Source organism: Mycteria americana, chromosome 3 (assembly GCF_035582795.1).
Source record: "Mycteria americana isolate JAX WOST 10 ecotype Jacksonville Zoo and Gardens chromosome 3, USCA_MyAme_1.0, whole genome shotgun sequence".
NCBI lineage: Eukaryota > Metazoa > Chordata > Aves > Ciconiiformes > Ciconiidae > Mycteria > Mycteria americana.
This window is the reverse complement of record NC_134367.1, coordinates 74333089-74352448: the sequence shown is the minus strand read 5'-3', so window position 1 is coordinate 74352448 and position 19360 is coordinate 74333089. Positions and strand designations below refer to the sequence as shown.

The 19360-nt window shown below is 45.3% G+C and overlaps 1 protein-coding gene across 2 annotated transcripts in view; it reads left to right on the top strand.

Annotated features, from left to right (window-relative positions):
* The first annotated feature begins 1551 nt into the window (after positions 1–1551).
* Positions 1552–19360, top strand: part of LOC142408474 (SAM and SH3 domain-containing protein 1-like) — a 584518-nt gene continuing 566709 nt past the window's right edge. For both annotated transcript variants that reach the window (XM_075499035.1, XM_075499034.1), the window contains exons 1-2: positions 1552–1839; positions 2317–3447. In XM_075499035.1, the coding sequence (XP_075355150.1) occupies positions 2965–3447 (483 nt within the window). In that variant the 5' untranslated portion in view covers positions 1552–1839; positions 2317–2964. The remainder of the gene's footprint in view (positions 1840–2316; positions 3448–19360) is intronic.

Genomic DNA, 19360 nt, shown 5'->3' with positions numbered 1-19360 from the left:
TTCACAATGTTGTAACCTGCTGCCAAACTCCACACCCCCATGGGGGTGCACCACTTTTCCTCCTGCCGTCCCCTCAGAAGCTAAGATCCTTCCCTTTTACAGGTGGGAGACCTGCAGTTTACCAAGCACGTCTGAATCGTAACATTTGCAATGCCTTAAAAGCCTTCCAAGACCCTTCTAAAATGCACACATAAAAATGATATCATTCTGTATGTACTGTCAAGAAGCCCGATGAATACGGGCTGTACCAGTCAGTTTTTCCTCTCTCTCAGACCATCAATTCCAGCGCCAGTTCACAGAACCTCCTTGCTAATTTCTCTGGCGTTGTCAGTCTTTCACCAGGTCTGTGATGAGAAGATAATTGCTGCTTCCATCTCATCTCTGGCCTGAGAAGAGGGTTTGAAATACTACGTGGCCTGGAAGGAAAATAAGATACAGAAAAAGAAGAGGGATGGAAGGAGATTTTAAACGGAATAAAATGCTGTTCCTCCCTTTTTCCCCTTCTAGCCCCTGAATCTGTGATTTCTAGGCTTTATACTCAGAGGCTGCATTTAACGACTTGTAAGTATGTAACCTTTTCAAAACACCTTGCAATATAATGCTTTTCCCGAGAATGCTGCTATGCTACGCAATCCTGTGGCGAACTACCACGAAGTGCTGAGGACAAATGTGGCCCTATCTCCTAAAAAAGGTCCTTCAGGAAACCTGTTACAAATCAACCCCACCAAATTACGAAAGGGAGTGGGTTCCTCCTCCGGCACACCTGCTCCTAGCAGCGGCGTGCTGCGGGACGGCAGGGTGGGTGTCCCACGGCGGTCCCCAGCTTCCCCCGGCCCAAGTCGGGCTGCCCCTGCCCCACGGACGACATCCCGTCCCCTACGGGACCCGACAGGCAGGGCCAGCCCGAAAATGCCCTGACTCCCTCAGTACCCCACGCATCGGGGCCGAAGGGCCTGCTGAGGGAGAGGGATTTTCGGGAGAAAACAAGTTTCAACCTGTTTTAAATTAAAATGGCGGCGGGGTCCACGCCTCACCCCCCTGGGGGGCGGCAAGGGGAGCGGGGAGCCCCGGCCCCCCCGGCCTTGCCGCCCGCCGGGCCGGGTGGGGCGGCGGGTCGGGGTCGGTGCCGGGCCGGGCCGGGCCGGGCGGCGCCTTGCGTTGCGTTGCGTTGCGTTGCGTTCCGCGGCGGCCCGGAGGGGGCGCTGCGAGCCCGGCGTTGCGGGGCCAGCGCGGCGGCAGCGTGCGGCGCCTCCGCCGGCCCCGGGCAGCCCGCGGCGGCGGGTGGGAGAGCAGGGGCAGCGCCCCCCGCCTTCCCTCACCGCTTCGCGGGGACGCGGGGAGACGCTCGCCCCCGCCGAAAGGCCCGCTCCCCCCCGCCCCCGAAGGGTCGCCCTTCGGCCGCGGAGGTGCTCGGTGCCCCCGCGGGGGAGCCGCCGCCGCCGCCGTCGGTCCCGCCGTCCCAAGGGCGCTGGGGGGCAGCTCCCCGGGCCGTGCCCCCTCGGCGCGGTGCCTCTCCCTTGCCGGGGGGGAACGGGGACGCGCAAGCCCGCCGGATTGCTTGCGGAGCGGAGGCAGCCCCCCGCCGCTGCCCGGCCGGGCTGCCTTGCCCCCGGCCGGCCGCACGCCGCCTCCCCGCGGCCCCGGCGGGTCGGGCAGGGGGGCGGCCGGCGGCAGAGGCCGCGGGCTGCCAGCGGGGCAAGTTGCAAAGGCCCTGGGGAGAGCCGGGGCAGGGGGCTGGCAGCGGGGTGACGGGCGCGGAGGAGGAGCGGGGAGAAGCCGCACCGGAGCACCGGGAGGAGCCGGAGGAAATCTGCTGGCGGCGCGTCAGGCGCCTCCGGGGTAGGGGAGGAAGGAGGACCCGGGAGGGGAGCACCGCTCCGGGGTACCGCTGGCAGGGAGGGGAAAGCACCGCCACCAGCCGGGGCGGGGGGAGCGCCCGTGACCTGTCGCAGATCGGCTCACCCGCCGCCAAGCCGCCGCCGCCGGAGGATGCACGGAGCGCCGGCTGCCCGCACGGCCCCGCCGCCTCCTCCCGAGGGCGGCTGCGGGCAGCGGCGGGAGGGCCGGCAGGGATAGGGGAAAGCGGGGAAAGTTGTGCGCGCCGGGCGCGGGGCTGCGTGGCCCGGAGGGGCAGGAGGGCATCGGCGCGGAGAGCGCGGTGGGAAAGCAGTTTCTGGGCTGGCTGCCGGCGGAGCCCGTGTAACCATCATCCCGCGGATGAAGGGGAACCGGGAAAGTAACTCGGAAAAGTGAGTGGGATTCTGATTTTTTTTTTTTTTATTTCCCCTTCCTTCTTTTTTCCTCCTAACCCGAAAGGACCCGTTTAAAAGGAAAGCTGAAGCCGCCGTGTGCACCCGCTGCCGGGGGAGATACGGGAGAGGAGGGCACTGCACACCGGCACCCCTGCCTGTGCTGGGCGAGGGTGCGGGATCCTGCGCTCGGTTCTCCCCCCACATGATCGTGTACCAAAGCAGCTACACATAGTAAACAGATTCATCATGCGACAGAGCGCAGGAAGGTGAGACAGAAGCAGAAACAGAAACTAAGACTGAAAGGAAGAGGGGGGAAAAAAGAGCGACTGCGAATTACTTCCAGAGAAAGTGGGTGGATGTTGTGCAGCAGCGACTTGGGATTTTAGGGGATGCACCCTTACGTTTTCCCTCTCTCTAGTCCGAGCCTCCCTTCTCCGGTGGCAGAAAGCGGCTGTACTTGGTGGTAGGAAAACGGGAGGAGGAATAAACAGGAGGCGTTCGTTCAGCAGTGCTTGCGATGCCCTACTGATCTGCTTTAAGGATTTTTTATATTTTTTTCCCCGGTGGATGCTGATTTCTTGACCTTGATTTTGAGACCTTTTGGTTGCATCGCGGTTTTTGTTCGGCGTTTTTATTTCCTTTGGCGAGGAGTGGAAAGGGGGAGGCTGGCTTCGGTGCTGAAAGTTGCAGTCGTTCTTATTTTGGAGCCAGCATGTGCACCAACATAGTCTACGAGTGGCTGAAGACCCTGCAGCTCCCCCAGTACGCGGAGTCCTTCGTCGATAATGGCTACGACGACCTGGAGGTCTGCAAGCAGATCGGGGACCCGGACCTGGATGCCATCGGCGTGGCCGTGCCCCACCACCGGCGCCGGATCCACGAAGCCGTGCGGCGGCTGAAGGAGGCGGACGAGACGGCGGCGGGGCTCTACTTCACCCTGGAGCCGCAGCCGCCCCCGCCGCCGCCGCCGCCCCCGCGGCCGGCGCCCCCCGCCGCCGGGCGCTGCCCCCGCCGGCCGGCGGGGCCGGAGGAGGCCCGGCGGGGGGCGGCCCTCCGGCACCGCCCCGGCGGGCGGCGGGGGGCGGCCGGCGGCGGGGGGCTGGCCGCCTACCCCAGGCTGAAGCTGAAGATCATGATCCGGGACAAGCTCGTCCGCGACGGCATCAACCTGAGCAAACCGCCCTACTCCAACAAGGTAAGAGGGGCCCCGCCGGCCGCTGCCCCCCGGAGGGGCCCGGCCCCAGGTGTGCTGGGGCGGTGGGGCAGCCGGACGAGGCCTCCCACGGGCAGCGGCGGGGCCCCCTCCAGCTGGGGATGCGGGGGCCGGCAGGGCCGGGGCCCCGCTCTGCCACGCACCGGGGCCCAGCGCCTCGGCCGCGCCTGTGCCGCGCTCGCGGGGCGGCCTGGTCGGGGCTTGGCAGCGGCCAGGTGCGAAGAGGAGTGGGGCCAACGCGGGTCGGACGCACCGACGCCTCTTGGCCTGCTGCGGCCTTCCAGGGTGGTGCGCATGGCGCTGCGTTTCGGTTTCGCCTCTGGTTTTTTTTTTTTCATTAACCGGTTCTTTTAGTCCGGTCTCGTTTGGGGCGTGAAGGCGAAAATTGACAGGACGGTCTTAGCGGTGTGGGGTTTTGTTTGTTTTTCTTTTCTGTGAAACTTTTCCATTGTGTTGGAGAGCGATGGCTTCTGTCATCTTTTGTTAAAGGGCATAGTTTGGTGTCAGTTTCTGTTGGCGAAACGGCTCGCGAAGCAAGCGGTAGTGTGGCTGGAGGAGCAACTTCTTCTGTTGCCGGGATTTATTTACTGGAGGATGGTAGTGACTGCTGAATGTCAAAACTATTCATCAGCCGCTCCAGCGCAGGTCGGTCTACATCCAGGACATGCAGTCTGCTGAAAGGCCAGAAAAGTGCAGGTCTCGGAAGAGTACATTCCAGTTTGATGAAACCCCAATATTTACCTAATTCTTAGCTTTTGAAAAGGTTAAAACGTAAGATTAATGTGGTTTGGAAGATAGAAATTGTTTTGTCTAAAGTTTTCTGTAGGTTTCCTGCTGAAAACATCATACGCGGAATAAATACAACTATAGAATTAAATGGATAATACCACGGAGAAGAAAAGGATTTGTGAAAGAAAAGAAGGTATTATAATGCGTGGTTGTTTCAGAGCTCAGAATGACGTGCTTCAAAGTTGTTTGACGACCCAAGTTGCCTGTGTTTTCTCTAATGATTTGAAGTCTGATTTTTCAGAAAGGCTGAGCAGTTGCAGTTGACCTTCAACCTGTGGGTACTTTTTACCTCTGAAAAGCTTACGAAGGTATGGAAGCAAGGTGATGGGGAAGTCTGCAGGTCTGGGTTTACAGAAATGTGAGGAATTAAAATGGAGAGTGAATTATCTGCTGTAGGGGACCTGGGTGTGAGGATAATGAGTAAAATTCAACTTGGATAACCATGTGGAGGTGCAGGTAATAAGACCTATAGGACAGTAAGTTTCAGGACTCCAGTTTTTTAATGGCTCGGTGATAGAGGGCCACTAGTCGCTTCTCAAGTACAGCACAGTTGGCTGGTTTGAGATGTTTATTTGTTCTCTTTTCCTGAAACATCTGGCTGATGACATTGTCAGAGACAGTGTATCAAATCTGATAGGACAGTAGCCAAATCTAACAAAACATCCATGACCATCTAGCCTAAGTACAGCATCTTCCAAAAGTTACTGTATCATTTCAGAGATTTTTTTTTTTTTTCCCCTGCCTTTGAAGTGATGCATCATTGGACTGACACCCTTCTGAAATTACCATTGCACGTCTTACATAGAAGAACTTCTATGAAAGTTCTTGCTTATCAGAGTAGCTGCAGCACATTACCCACCTCCATAGCTACGTTTCACTCCTTCCGTTTGAGTTTGTGTGTGTATGTTCATAGTCACCAATTCCGTCTTACCAAGTGGATCCTCTACCTTCTCTCTTCTATACCTCCTCCTTAGGAATTGTAAAATTTCTAAGATGCCAGCATATGACATCAAGGAAATTCACATCTTTGGCGTTGATTTCTTCTTTAGCTCACCTTATTTTAATTTGATGGGTCTGATAATAGTGTGGATTAACTGTAAGGGCAAGCTCATCTTACACAGAAAGCGTCACTCAGCTTTAATTGGTTTAAATCTAAATTCAATATTTTGAAATAGAAAGAGGAACCAAGCTTACTTTCCTAGTTTTATTTCAGCCTGTGGTGTCAATGTATTTATTTTGGATGGTAAATGCATATAACATCATTTTTTTTACAGTAATAGAAAAACTTTCTCCATCTCCTCACTGTGAATCACTTCACATCGTAGCATGTTGTAAGAAACCATAAAGCTGGCAAGATTTGAGTGTACGTTGCTCAACATGTTATTCTGAATGCCACCCACTGTAGCAATCCATCTCCAAAACAGCTTAAAGGGAATAGCAAAAGATCACGTCACTGTACATTATTCATTGGATGTTGTTTAGAGCAAGAAAAATGAAATACTGTATTCTTTCATTTGGGAACGAGCCATGTTATAATAGTGTCTCTTTTTAAAAAAAAAAAAGACAACAAAACTTTAGAAAATTGTGGATATCATTTAAGCAACCTGTACCATACTTTTTATATAGAGTATGCAGTGCACAGACTTCTGCCTGTCAAAAGAAACTGGATGTATTCTCTCCTGTGCGCAGGATTAAAGAATCAGCTTGAGGTTTGTGTCAAGTTTTTTGTCTACATTTATCACACGTCCATCTACAGATGGGCACGTGGATATTCTGGAGCAGGGCACTAGACACTGACCTATTTGACATCTATTTGCATTTCTGGTGCTGCCGAGCTGCTAATCAGCCTTCTACTTCCCTCCATGGCTTACGTGGAGAATGCCATCATCTTTTAATATATATGAATGGAAAGTAGTATCTGTGGATGGAGGAGCGTGCTTGTGTGTGTATGTATGTAGGTATACATATATGTCGATGCATTTTACTTGTTTCCTGAAGAATACTTCATGTGTTCAGTTATGTAGTTCTCAGACAGTTTTGGAGTTTTATTTGAAAATGTCCCTGAGAGCTGGAAGCGCTGCTCTTCTGCCTTGTCTATAACGTTTTGCTAGCTGCCTGAGCTGTAGATGTGTCAAAAGATCAAAAATGAGTATTAGATGGGGATGTGGAGATGTTAAAAGCATCCTTTGCTGCCCTTCCAGTGTCGTTGCTGTATTTTCAGATGAAGCGTGAAACAAGTGGGAGGGGGAAGGATACCCATTGGCATGGTCAATTTTAGTTTAACTTAGTTTGACTACAGTCAGCAGAAATGACTAACAACTACTTAGCAGAGCTTAATATAAATCTCTTAAAGATGTGCAAACTTTGAATTGAAGCCATGTGTGTGGGCGACTTCAGACATGGAGGATTATCACAAGCCATCTTGATTATTTCCGTGGAGAATTAGAACAAGGCCTCACCTCCTCAAATTGCATCTTACGTATTTTTCAGGTATAAACCAAGCAATATAACCGTAACTGAGGAGAACTCCACAGAAGTCAGTTTTTGTTCCATGTTGGTAATGTTCCTTAACGCTCAAAGCCTTCTGTTTTAGTTTCACGCCTGCTGTTGCTGGCTGATAGCTTTAGAACTCTCATATATCCAAGAAATGTCTTGTGGAGGTGATGGGTTCTAACGCCCTTCAAACAAGAACCTGTGGTACCTCTCTGAGTCAAGTGAAACATCTGTGTCATCTCCAAGCATCTAGCTGCTTTTAAAAAATTCTCCTTGATGGTTGTAATTCTGTCCTTAATCAGGAAATTAATTATGCCCAGTGTGGGAATAGTATTAATATTCTTTTGCCATGTAGAAATTTGGGGGGATGGGTCTGATGGCAGAAGGAAAGCAAAATGAGCAGTCCCCCTGGGTTCCAGTGAAGATGAACGAAGGAAAGCGCGGCACTGACCTGAACCAGCTGGATCAGTGGAAGTAGAGCCTTTACCTCCACCCAGAGACACTTCTTGCCTTGGTGGGCTCGTTGCAAAATGGATTACGTCCGTGCTGGGTTTCAGCAGGAGTCATGTCACTAAATGTCACTGTGGTAGGGAAAGCAGAGGAGCACCGATTTTGTCAATATAAAGACGAGTAGGTACCTCATTGTGGAACATGCCAAGAGAAATTAAGTATTCTATTTATCTTGAATATAGATTAAGTGACATTTAATAGTTTACTGGAATTTCATTACTATTTCTAATTGAAATAAATGGCCTGACCTGTTTCTTGAGGAACTTTATTCAATTTTTCATCTGCAGAGAATTGCAAATACATTAAAAATCACTGAAAACATACATGCATTAAAAGCTCCTACACCAATTAAGATGATTTGCTTAGCCTCAGTAAACTTATACTCATGTAGTTTTCAGTATTTATTAGAGAGAATAAAACTGTAGCGTGACGTGTGTGTACGTGACCTCATTGTCACTCACTGTGCTGTTTCATGATTATCAGCATGCTTGGAAAACAAACACTAAAAATTCAGCTGCATTTGAGGTCATAATCTCAAGAGTTCATGCAGATGTAGAAAAGTAAGAAGTCAGATCCAAGTGAGTATCTGCTTAAACACCCAGCCACATTTTTTTAAGTTCTGTGCTGATGATATGGCACAGATTTGTGGTTCTGATTAAATCTTTGTTTAATCCTTGCCACTACGAAATGAGGAATATTTCACGTAAGTTAAATGTTAAGAGGTAAAGATGCCAGCAATACTGCTTTGAAATACACTGGTTCAAGCTGAGTCTGGGGCTGGATAACGTAGTCAGCGCTTTAGATAGCTACAGAAGTGAATTCAGTGAATTAAAAATACTGCGCTTTGAAGAAATAGCAACACTCACCCATACTAGAATTAAACATCAACCTTTTTCTAAAGACCTGGCTGCTTTGGAATAACTGCATCAACTCTGATTAGCAGAGCGTTCTCAAATATGCCTTGGGGAAAGCTGCCTATTGACAAAAGTACTAGTGCATTAAGTAGTAACAATATTTTCATGGCAATAAATTAGCAAAGCTACAGGCAATGTTCAGGAAGTGAAAAGGTATTTTATATAAGTAACCACTGAATTTGCCTTTGACTTCATAACTCTGTTTTCCTTTAAAGAAAATATAGCACCTCATATATTGGGCAGTTGTTTCAAAGTCCTGGTTTATTAAACTCGCAGAAAACAAACTGGAAAAGATCTTCCTCCAGTCAGACCATTAAGGCAGAATGTTGCAGAATATGAATAATAGAGTACCGTGCCATATTTGCATTTGAATTGTTCCTGAATATTTTAAAGTGTATTCAGTCTCCTCTGGAAATGCTGAATGTAAATCTTCCTGGGTTTCATTATCTCTCAGTTTTGAGGGGAGGAAGATCCCATTAGGGTATATTAAAGGCGGAGTCCTGAGAGAGGACAGTATCAACTCCACAGCCTTCTCACTCCCTTTCTATGATCGTGCTCAGTTCCCCAGTGTATTTTCTCAGCTCTGGTCGTGGTGGGGGCTGGCAGAGGAGAAGGGGAGCGTGTGGCTCCCAGCTCCAAGGAACCGTGTGGGGCTGAGCAGCCTGCCACTGCCAGCAGCGGCAGCTGCCGTGCAAGGGGGATCCTTCCTTCGTCCTCCAAATGGCTCCAAGTTTGAAGGAAAAGCTGAACTTACAGGTCACTGGCACGAGAGAAACGCCTGCCCTCTTGTAGTTCCCTGACGGCTTTTTCTTCCCCCAAAGGACATGATTCAGTCAGACCTCTGTGGTGCAAAGCTGAACTGCATTTTCTCACATAATGCGGAGTTTTGTGTGTGTGCTGCACAGCAACAGAGACGCCACCGGTGGTGCGGCAAAAGCCTACCAGTCCCATTCCCGCACACTGATCTACCTGTCTGGTTTTAAATAAGTTCGGTGATCATAAGTCTTGCTGAGGAGAAAACACATTTTAAGGAAAATATTTCTGTTGATGCCCCCACCCCCAGAGCATCTGCCTCCGCCATATGTAGCATGCTGAAGCCCGTACTGTCACACAGCCATGTGTGAGGAATACCAAAGAAGCCAAGATAATTTCTCACCAACAAAGTAATCTTGTGAACCATGTTTCTAGTTTTGTTTATGACCGGTATCACTATCTCACATATACCATAATCTACAGGGCAGCTGTATCCCTGATTTCAGATGTGAAATTGAAGAATTTGCCAAAGTAAGGAAAAATTTTAGACAGATGAAGCATAGGGACCCACTACTGCAGTGTCTTTGTCCATCGCCTTAAGACTAAGAGTAAACTTCCTTACATGTAAGTAACAGAAAAGCGATCAAGGAATAACCAGTAGCTTGCCTATACGGCAATTAGTTATGCCTGTTCATTTTGCCTTAGTTATACCCTGTGTGCATATGTCATTATGAAGAGTCCCTATCCACTAAGGTATATAAATCCATATGTATAATCCGAAACATACTAACAGCTATTACAGAATTTTTGAAAAGTGCAGCAGAGGGGTTTGAAGTGACAGGAATATTGTTATTGCAGATTAGGAGTGAATTTATTATGTCACTTACAGGAGCTCACTTACTGGTTTGAGACTCTTCCAAAGCAGGAGAGGATGGAATGAGTTAAGACGAGATTGGTAGGTTCAACTTTTACATTTCTTGCTTTGTCAGTTTGAATGAGCCCCTTTTCTTGGCATTTGACAAAGCTATCTGGTTCAATCTCTTTGTCTAGGCTAATACGACATCTCATATTGATGTGCTTATCTTGACAAATGTGGTGGCTTGTACACGCTGCAGGAATCGTCGTTTATTAAAAGAGCACGGCAGCACTATGTTTAGCACTGCCGCGTTATTTTGGGACCGGCTGTGCAGCAGGAAGGGGAGAATCGGGTGAACCTTCCCTGACACTGGCAGTCTGCGAGCCGGGCTGGCCCGAAACCATCTCCAGTGACTCATGCAGCCTCTTGGGTTTGCTCCTTGCAGATAGTAAAAAACTTTTCTTACTGCAAAACAAAAGAGAAGTGGTGTGTCACATGAAACACAAGTAGAAGGGCCCTCAAATAGTATCTTGTCCCGGTTCTCACAAACTCAGCAGGATGTGAATGACAGTGATGCATGCCTCTCACGGGAGCCTCGCTCCTCCAGTTGGTCTCATTCCCAGTGAAGTCAGTGGGGGTTTTGCCAGTGGTTTCATTTGATGCTGGGTTTGGCGTGAAGTGTTCGAATTTAAATCAGCTAACAAGCACACCCTTACTGACTGTAATTGTTGTGGTGGGTGAGAACAGGATGACATGAGATGAGAACGATAAATACAGCAGTAGCACGCAAAAAAAAAAAGAAATCAGAACTTTTCAGAGCTTTAAATATCACCATTAGCAGCTTGAACAGCAGCAAGGCAGACTTCTGAACATAGATCTTAAAGGTTTGTGCTAGAAAAAATATTTGGTAAATATTCTCTGAAATGTACACTAATGTATATTGGCTGGAATCAAGTACACCTGGTTGTTTACAGCTGTCCTCTCAGTAACTTAAAATCAGGGAGAAATGGCAATAATATATAGCAAATAAAAATTACAACCAGGCACAAATGTATGTCTTCCACAAGTTCTTTTTTCCCAAGAAGAATTGCGTTGGTTTTGAGGATCCACACCCTGAAGTAGGGATGTGGTGTCATCATGGCGTATGATGTCAGTGGGAACTTTATGGGGAAATTAAGTCCAGTTCTGATGTCTGTGCCTCAGAAACCACACAGTAAATTTCCTGTGGTTAAGAAAAGGGTTAAAAAGCTGGAAAAAAACTTGCCTTTCAGTCAGACTAAGAAAAGCTTGTACTGTTTTTTTCCCAGAGTTAGTTAAGTGGCCACTTGGCCATGCTCTCACAGGCATGGAAGGAAATATTTTTATTAGCAGAAAAAGGCATTGAGAAGTTCAGTGGCTGAGAGCTGGAGCTAGGCTATTCACGCTGTGAAGAAGCCCAAAAGCCAGTATAAACCAGAAACTTAGTAAGTCAATATTCTGTAGAGAAAAAAAAACCTCAAAAACCAAAACTAGGAGTGGGCGCCAGTTCTGCATCAGTGCCCTTGGTTTGTGGATAGAGATGTTTGCTGGGAGTGAGTTCTGCACTAGCTTCTGCACTAGCAAGCTCCTGTCCTTTGGGCTCCACGTCTCCCAGCTCTGCTGTCCCAGAGCCCTCTGTGCACCCCAGCGCTACCCATTCCCTGACTTCTCCTAAGCCATCTCCCCTAAGTCTGCCTCAAGGCATGCTATCTTCTTCCCTAAGAGCAATCTCTTTCCCACCCGAGAATGTACATCTTTTGCCTTGGGTCTCCCTAACCTTTTTCTCCCCAAGCTACGTTCACTCAGCAAAGCTGAGGAGTGTTAACCATGACCTGTTTGGGTGGAAGGACAGAACTGATGCAGCAATACCTTTTTGTACAGCTTGAGACAATGCTGTGTCTTTCTCACTTGATCCCATCCCATCCCAAGCCCTGTATGAGTTTCATGCCATCTCCCTCTCCTGCTGCCCCAGAGTCCCAGGCTGTAATCTGGATCCTTCTCTCTCCTCCCCCGCGCTCTGATGAGAAGAGAGGCTTTCTCTCCCACTCCGGAGAGTGGGGCCGTCACTTCTCTCTCCTTCACGCTCAGTGCCCCCAGCTGCCTTCCCATTGACCAACACAGGTGGCTGAGCCCAAGTTGTTGTCTCATAGAGCCAAAGCTCTAGATTTCAATCTTAAAAATTTCGATCTTAAAACTGCCACAAGCTGCAGTTATCCAAAGTCCCTCCAGCTCCAGTTCTGTGGCAGAAAGAAGGGAGCGATCGAGGAAAAGGAGGATGTGTTACAGCTTTTGAACGTATGTATGGGACTGACTTGGTCTTTTTGAAGAGAGACTGAATGTATTGGTAAAAAAAAAAGTTGTAATCTCATCAAAAGTTAAGAGTTCAATGCAAAAATGTTGAAAGATTTTTTTGGCATAATTTTTTAGTGCTAACCATCTGATCATGACAATTGCTTCTAATTGCAGCATCTCTGAACTCTTGTCCGATTGTTTAGTGGTTGCTAAAATGTCTTTCTTCAAATTTTGTTTAAAACTCTTCTACTAATAACTGCTTGTGTTGTACTGCATTGAGAATTTTTATACAAATGCATCTCTGATCTTTTGCATACCTCGTAGTCAATGTTTCCCCCTAAATATCCAGCTATTAGTTTAGCAGAAGTTTTTCCATAGCTAGGGAATGAGAAGTACCAGAATAAAGAATCATCAAGAATCGAATTTGCCCTTGAGAAGGGCTGTAACAGATCTTCCTGTGCTAGTTCCTAGGCTAAACATTTCAAGCTAAAGATAAGAATGAGTGACTATTTCAGCCTCTGAGTCTACATTCTCTCTCATATCAGACCAAACGTCAGAAGGAAATCTCATTTTAAAACACTATCCTGAAGAAACTCAAGGGTTAATAAAGAGAACTGTGGAAAGCTTAAGGTGTTAACATTCAAAAAAGGGGAAAAACAGAAAATAAGGAAATGTGACTGAACGTGACTGTACCAAGAGATCTGGGAAAAGAGTCATTTTGATTTCACCTGCTTTGTTATTTTCATATGAAGAAAATTTATTGGACTTTTGCTATGATAACTTCTAAAGATTTTGCCAAGAGAGTATTTCAGAGGGAGGATTTTCACATACACGTGGTATTTACACAGTGGTAAAAATAATGCTCCATAGCTTGTGGAGTAAGATGGAGCAAGAGGAAGTTTGACAGGAATACCACTAGCTGGTATCTGTCCAGGTCTAAAAATTACATACAGTAAGGACATACTTCATGCAGCCAGTGACTAGAAATAATAAAATGTGCATGTGTCATTGCCAATAATGTCAAAACCAAACAAAAAACCCCAAAGTAACTTATTTTGAATCTCTTTAAGAAGTAAGATTAGTATCCCCAGCAAAGGTTATGGCAGAATTCTAAAAATTTGACTTTATTTCTCAGCTTTGTGGTCTAGAAACTCAGTGTTTGAAGCAGTGTTGAAAAATTCTCCTTTCAGTAGTTCTTTGGGTCCTGATGCAGTTATCCCCCGGGAAAAGGATTTTATTATTTTCGATAGAAAGGCATGCATGTGCTGCATAGTGAAAGGAAGGGAGCTAACTTAATTGCTATCAGGTAGCAATGGAAATCAGCTGAGCCAGGCTTGCTCCTGGGTACTCCCAGGCTAGTAGCCTCAGTGCTGACTTACTTCTGTAAGTATGAGTAGCACTGCATAGGTTTGAACCAGTTTGGGATATATTTCCACTGGAGTTTAGGTAATCTGCAGTACCACCTGTCACAGGTAAATTTTATGTATATCAATGGAAGCAGAGATTATCATAATTAGAGGTAGTCTGAATCTCTTGTTGAAGTTGGCTTGTGCTGGTACTGTAGGAAGTATGTGATAGTGTGGGTGGCTGGGCATTTTATAAAATATTACATCGCTTACAAAATTGGGTGGTTTTCATATGAGCCTTCAGTAGCAGGTTTTAATTCTCCTATATAGGAAGTTGTAAAGGACTGAGGTGTTTCCCGAAGGAATTATTTCATCTTAGAGCTGGAAACTTACTTAAAAGAGAATTTATATTCTAAAGTTATGTATATTAAAAAGAACTGCTTATGCAACCACTGGATTCATTAAATCAATTCCTGAGGTGTCTAACAGGAAACAAGCCATTGCAGTATATCCTTCCTCTGTGTGTGTGTGATGGTTTTGGTTTTGGAAGGAGCACGGATTTGTCTAGGAGAACTAATTGTTTTCATGGAACTTGATTTATAGATCTTTCAGTGGCTGAAATTGATGTAATAGTTAATAGCATTCATCTAGATTTGGAAAATAAGGCAGAAATTCCTTTGTGCTGAGCATACTTCTTCCTACAGGGATAAAGAAATGATCATCATCTTCTTAATAAGAAATATCTTTGTACTTACAATGAATATGAATTCAATTCAAGGCGAAGGTAGTGAAGGAATTTCAAGAGCTTATTTTCCTTTTCTTCTGTGTGCCTCCCTTGTCATATTTACCATGGGGAAAATGTCTTTCTCTAATTTGAATTTGCTGTACAACTGGACAAAACCAATTTCATCCTTTTACTTAGCATATTCTAACCTCATAATCTTCCTTTTTTTGTTGTTTTCCCTGACAGTTTGTGCAGTATGAATATACATTTCATGTACTTGATAGTTTCCAGTTCATAAGTGTCTAATTTTAAATTTTCAAGATGTGCTATTTTAACTGAAGTGGTAGCATTGTTTTTCCTTCAAATTAAACATGGTATTTAAATTCTGTTATGAACTTTTAGAGGTGGTGTCTTAGGAATGACTTTCAGAATGATTCAGGTGTTTTCACTAACACCTTGCTTCTTTAGACAGTCCCTCCCAGAACTTATCTTGGCTCTTTAGTAGTATAAGCTTGCCTTTTTTTTTAAATTTTCTGCTGCCCTTTTTTTTTGGGGGTGGGGGGGGGTGTCTTCCTTACTACTTGCTCATATATTGTTCTACTTCTCTGGCTCCTGCTGACAAAAGATAAAAAATTCCATTCTAAAAGGCATTGCTTTTGACCAGTCCTTCTTTATTTTAGTGCGGGTTTGTTTTGCAAAGTGTTGCATTTACAAAAAAACCCACCAAATTTTTCTGTAGACTCTTTCAGATAGTTACCCAAATAGTAATTATTTATTAGTGATTATGTCTATTACACAGACAAGGAATAATATGCTAACAGAGCAATATTTATGGGTTTTATATTACATGGTTTTAGGGGCATGCATGAATATTTAGGTTTTCAGTTTAGGGATTTGGTAATGCTTTCTAAACAGGCTGTTGCACTGAATTTTTGTCTTCGTGTACTTTCCTGCAGTCTGTTTGCTACCTGCTTGAAAGTGAGACATGTAGAATATGTAACTGAAACATGTACGTTGGTAGGTAAATAGCTCTTTGATATAAGAGGAAACTTCTGCAGTTTAAGCAGCAAGTGTTATCAGTTACCTTTTCTATAGTAGGATTTTCAAAAATAAAAGCATGTTTACAGTAGATTCTGGCAGGTATGTAGGCTTTGACCCTGTTACCCCCTGTCATGAAAGTCGGTGGAAATTTTCCTGTTGATTCTGTTGGGAACAGACGGAGTTTTTTGCAGAGGACCTACAATTCTGCTTTCAAAGTACTAAATTAAAAAATGTAACCGTTATGGTTTCTGGTTGAAATCTTGCCTTGATCTAAATGGCTTTTTAAACATATTTTTATTAGCTGCTATATTAATGAGCTGGTAAAAGTCCTTTCTCTTTGGAAGGAGCTGCTGAGATTGTGGGTGCTGCCCCCCTCCCCCCCGTTGCTGTTGCCATGCACAGACCATTAAATAGATCTGTACCTCTTTTCTCTCTTAGGTTTTTTTCTTTCTTGCTTTCCTCTCATCCCCCCTTTTCTTTTTCCAGTTTGGAGGCTTGTGAAGTAAGCCCTAGCCTGTCAAAACAGTGTGGTGAAATTCTGGATGGTTTTCCATTTTTCAGCTAGAAGTAAGGGAATAGAAAATGTAATTAGTAAGAATGAGATGCTTTTTGGGACATGAAAAATATTTAGAAGGCAAGAAATGGAAAAAGTTGATAATTGTGCTGCAATTATTTCCTGATGCTGGATAGCCCTTTCAAAAGGATTTTTAGCCTATTTAAGAAGAATAATTCTGTATGTTAATTATTGGTGCCTTACTGGGCTTAAACTGCTTGGGAGGAGCTAAACTTGGAAAGGAGGTATGGGCTGTGGTAAAGAAATCTCGAGAGCAGCCAGGTTGAGAAAAAGGTTTTTAGACTGACAGTTTGCATCACGTTGTTCTGGAACTATATGCCCCAAGGAGGAGATCAGTTTGACATTGGTGAAATGGTGGGATTTGTCTGGAGATGGGTAGATTGGTTTACTTATGTGTTCAGTCAGTCCTAAGGTGGAAATTTGGCAGACATTGTAACTAATTTCCTGTTCTTTTTTAAATTTAAAGTGATGTGTTCAGAGGAGCTGCTGGCTGTCTGCCCATATGCTCCCTCACTTTTTCTTCAGAATCTCTGGTTTCTGCTCCCTTTCCTGATAAACACACACATTTTTAGACCCTGTAAGCCCATTGCTTGTGTCCATGTAGACCAGTTTCTGTCAGCCTGGAATTGAAAAAAAGGCATAAAAGGGTATGCGAGTAACACTCTAAGGGTGTTTTCTTTCTATATTCCCAAAACTGTGTATAAAGAATACTTAAACCTTGGCTTTCCAAATACTGACAGTGTCTTTTAAATACAAGAAAAAGTTGGAAGAGAAAAGCATTTTTTTTTTTTCATAGGTTCATGTTTAAATCACATCTCTGGATGTTGTTTAGACAGCTTGCAGCTGAAGAATATGTTTAGAAAGACTCCTGCAGTTTTATGCAAGCTTCTTTTCCACTGTACAAATAAGTGGTACTGCTGCATGGAACTGAACCAACTGCATATCTCTAAAGAGCAGAAAAAGTGGTGAAATTGGTGCAGCAGTTTTCCATGTGTTCCCCTTCCATATATTTAAGGTTTGACTAAATGGATATTACCAGAGTTGTAGAAATAATTCTGTTTATGTGACATCAGATCAACACTGGGAGTTAAACGTCCTTCTGCTGTTTGGCTAATTGGTACTACCAACCCTTAGTAATTTTTGTGTTTGAAATACTTGTCCAATACCTCTGAATAGAAGTGACGTAGTGGCAAGTGTTTCCTCAAGTGTGAGCTGGATTTTGAAACTACTGATTCACAAGTAGTTGTCTAACTTTACAGAGGTTGCATTACAGGTGATCTTAATCTTGGCTGTTAATCTTTTTACAATGCTAAGCTGTCTTTACCATTAGAATTTTTTTTCCTAGTATCTTACCTAAATCTTCCATGGAACAATTTTAGCTTGTTATTTCTTGCCATGTCTGCCAGGGGCATGGAGAATAGAGGTTTTTTTCTTTTCCTCTGGCAGCAAGCTTTAGCTACCTGAGGGTACTAGTAAGTCCTACCTAAATGTCTCTGCTAAAATAAAGAAGGTGGTTCATTAATCCTCCTTTTAGGTTACACTTTCTAGACCAATTCTCATTCTTTGAAGTTGGTCCCTTCTGTACTCTCTCCCTCGTTGGTCTGAAGGGCTCTGGGCATGGTATCCCAGCGAGGGCCTTGCTGGTGTTGGGCAAAACATAAGTTACTCTGTCTTTGCAGTTTATAATTTGGTTCATTTACCCCCATATGGCTGTTACCCTTTGTGTAATGTTATGATATTGCTGACTCGTGCCTTGGATCCACAGGAGGCCCCGAGACCTTTAGGTAGCAGAGCGAGCCATTTGTTTCCCGTTATTGGTGTACGTAACGATTCAGTCAGGTGTGCTTTCTTGCCGGTGTCCCTCATGAGTAACAACCCTGTAGTTACCAGGCTTTCCCTCCAGTTTAAGGCCATTTTGAAGTCTAAGCCTGGCCTCCTGTGCAGTTATGCTCCAACCGGTTGTGTGACCTGCTGATATAAAAAAACATTCTCTCTTTCACCATCCAAATTAGTACTAAAAATAATGATTATTGCTGTACTGAGGACAGCCCCCTGCAAAACTTCTCTTGATACCTCTTCAAATTTTGGCATACATAGTTTGTAAATATGGTTCTCCTCGTATTTTGTACTTGTTTATTATTTTCATTTAAGCTGTGCTTCCCTAGTTTGCTAATACAAATGTCTTGTGAAACAGTATCCAAAGATGTAACAAAGTCAAGATTTTTGGCATCTACTTATTTCCTTTATGCTGGGAGGCTTGTTGTCTGGTATACAAAGAGATTAGGTTGATTTGACATAATTCGTTCTTGACAAGTCTATGTTGACTGTTAAACATCTTGTCACTTTTTGATTCATGAAACAAAAGCATTTTTATGTGGGAGGATCAATAAGGTTTTCCCTATACAGCATAACAGTCTTGTTTCAACAGGTTTGTTTCACCCTTCTGTTATCTTCCCTTCCCCAAAAAGTGACCGCTCTTGGTCACTGTTACACCACCAGTTTTGGGAGACAGTAGCGTGCTTTCTTGGTACGCAGCAGACCATCTCCTTGTGCGCAGTCCAGTTTTTCCCCCATGCTACCAGTCTAGTTGTGATCACAAACCTAACCTAGTAGTGAACTCCTTTGTAGAGCTGTCTGCCCTTTGGTACATGGTGTCTGTCGGGCACAGACACCTATATGTCCTCTGCGTTTCAGCTCCTGCTAGTTTTCTAGTGGGCAGGGGGAACTGAGGATAACCCTGTGCTGCACTTCAGCACTTTGTGCCCGAGGAGGGTTCGTCTGTAGGCGCTCCAGGAATGTGCATGTGCAAAAGCGGGGTCTGCCAAGGAAGGGCCTTGAGACACTCGTGTAAATCGCCTCCTGGGGAGTGCTGTGTGTGTTTTGGCCACTGCCAAGGATCTGGCCTGATGTGTACTGAATACTGTGTGGCATCCATTCTGTCATTCAGGATGTAGCCGAAAAAACCAGTAATGTGCCTGGGTCGCATGAATCATGATTAAATTCTAAACCCTCAGATGTATCTTTATTCTCCGTTAGTCTGAGTCAAAAGTATAAACTGTAGGAAACACTCTTCCTACTGGGCATGTTATGTAAAAATAAACGTGTCTGTTCTGTGTCTGCCTGCAGACATACTGACCTGATTCAGAGTCACTAGGGGTAGGACTAGTGTGGTTTTTAATTGCAGGCCTTTGGGATTTTGCTATATACTTGAAAAGATATCTCTCTCTCTCTCTGGATAACCTGGTGGATGGGCTCTTCCCAAGGAGTCTCTGCTATTCTACATTTTTCCTCTCACAGCAAGAACTCAAAAAGTTTCATAGACTTTTTGTAGGTCTGGCAATGGGCAGATAGGTATCCTGCAGTTTGTTTGTGGGATTGTTTTGTTTTGGTTTTTTTTTTTGTTTAGAGAGGATGAAAACAAATGAAACCAGTTGCTTAGTTTGCTGAAGTTTACACAATGTGCCAGGGATAAAGGCCCTGGAGTGGCCTCCTGTACAAGTGTGAGCAATTGAATGGCTGACACAGGAACAGATGGGTCCCACAACTTTCCTTCATTCTGCACAGAGAAATTTACCTTCTTTTTAC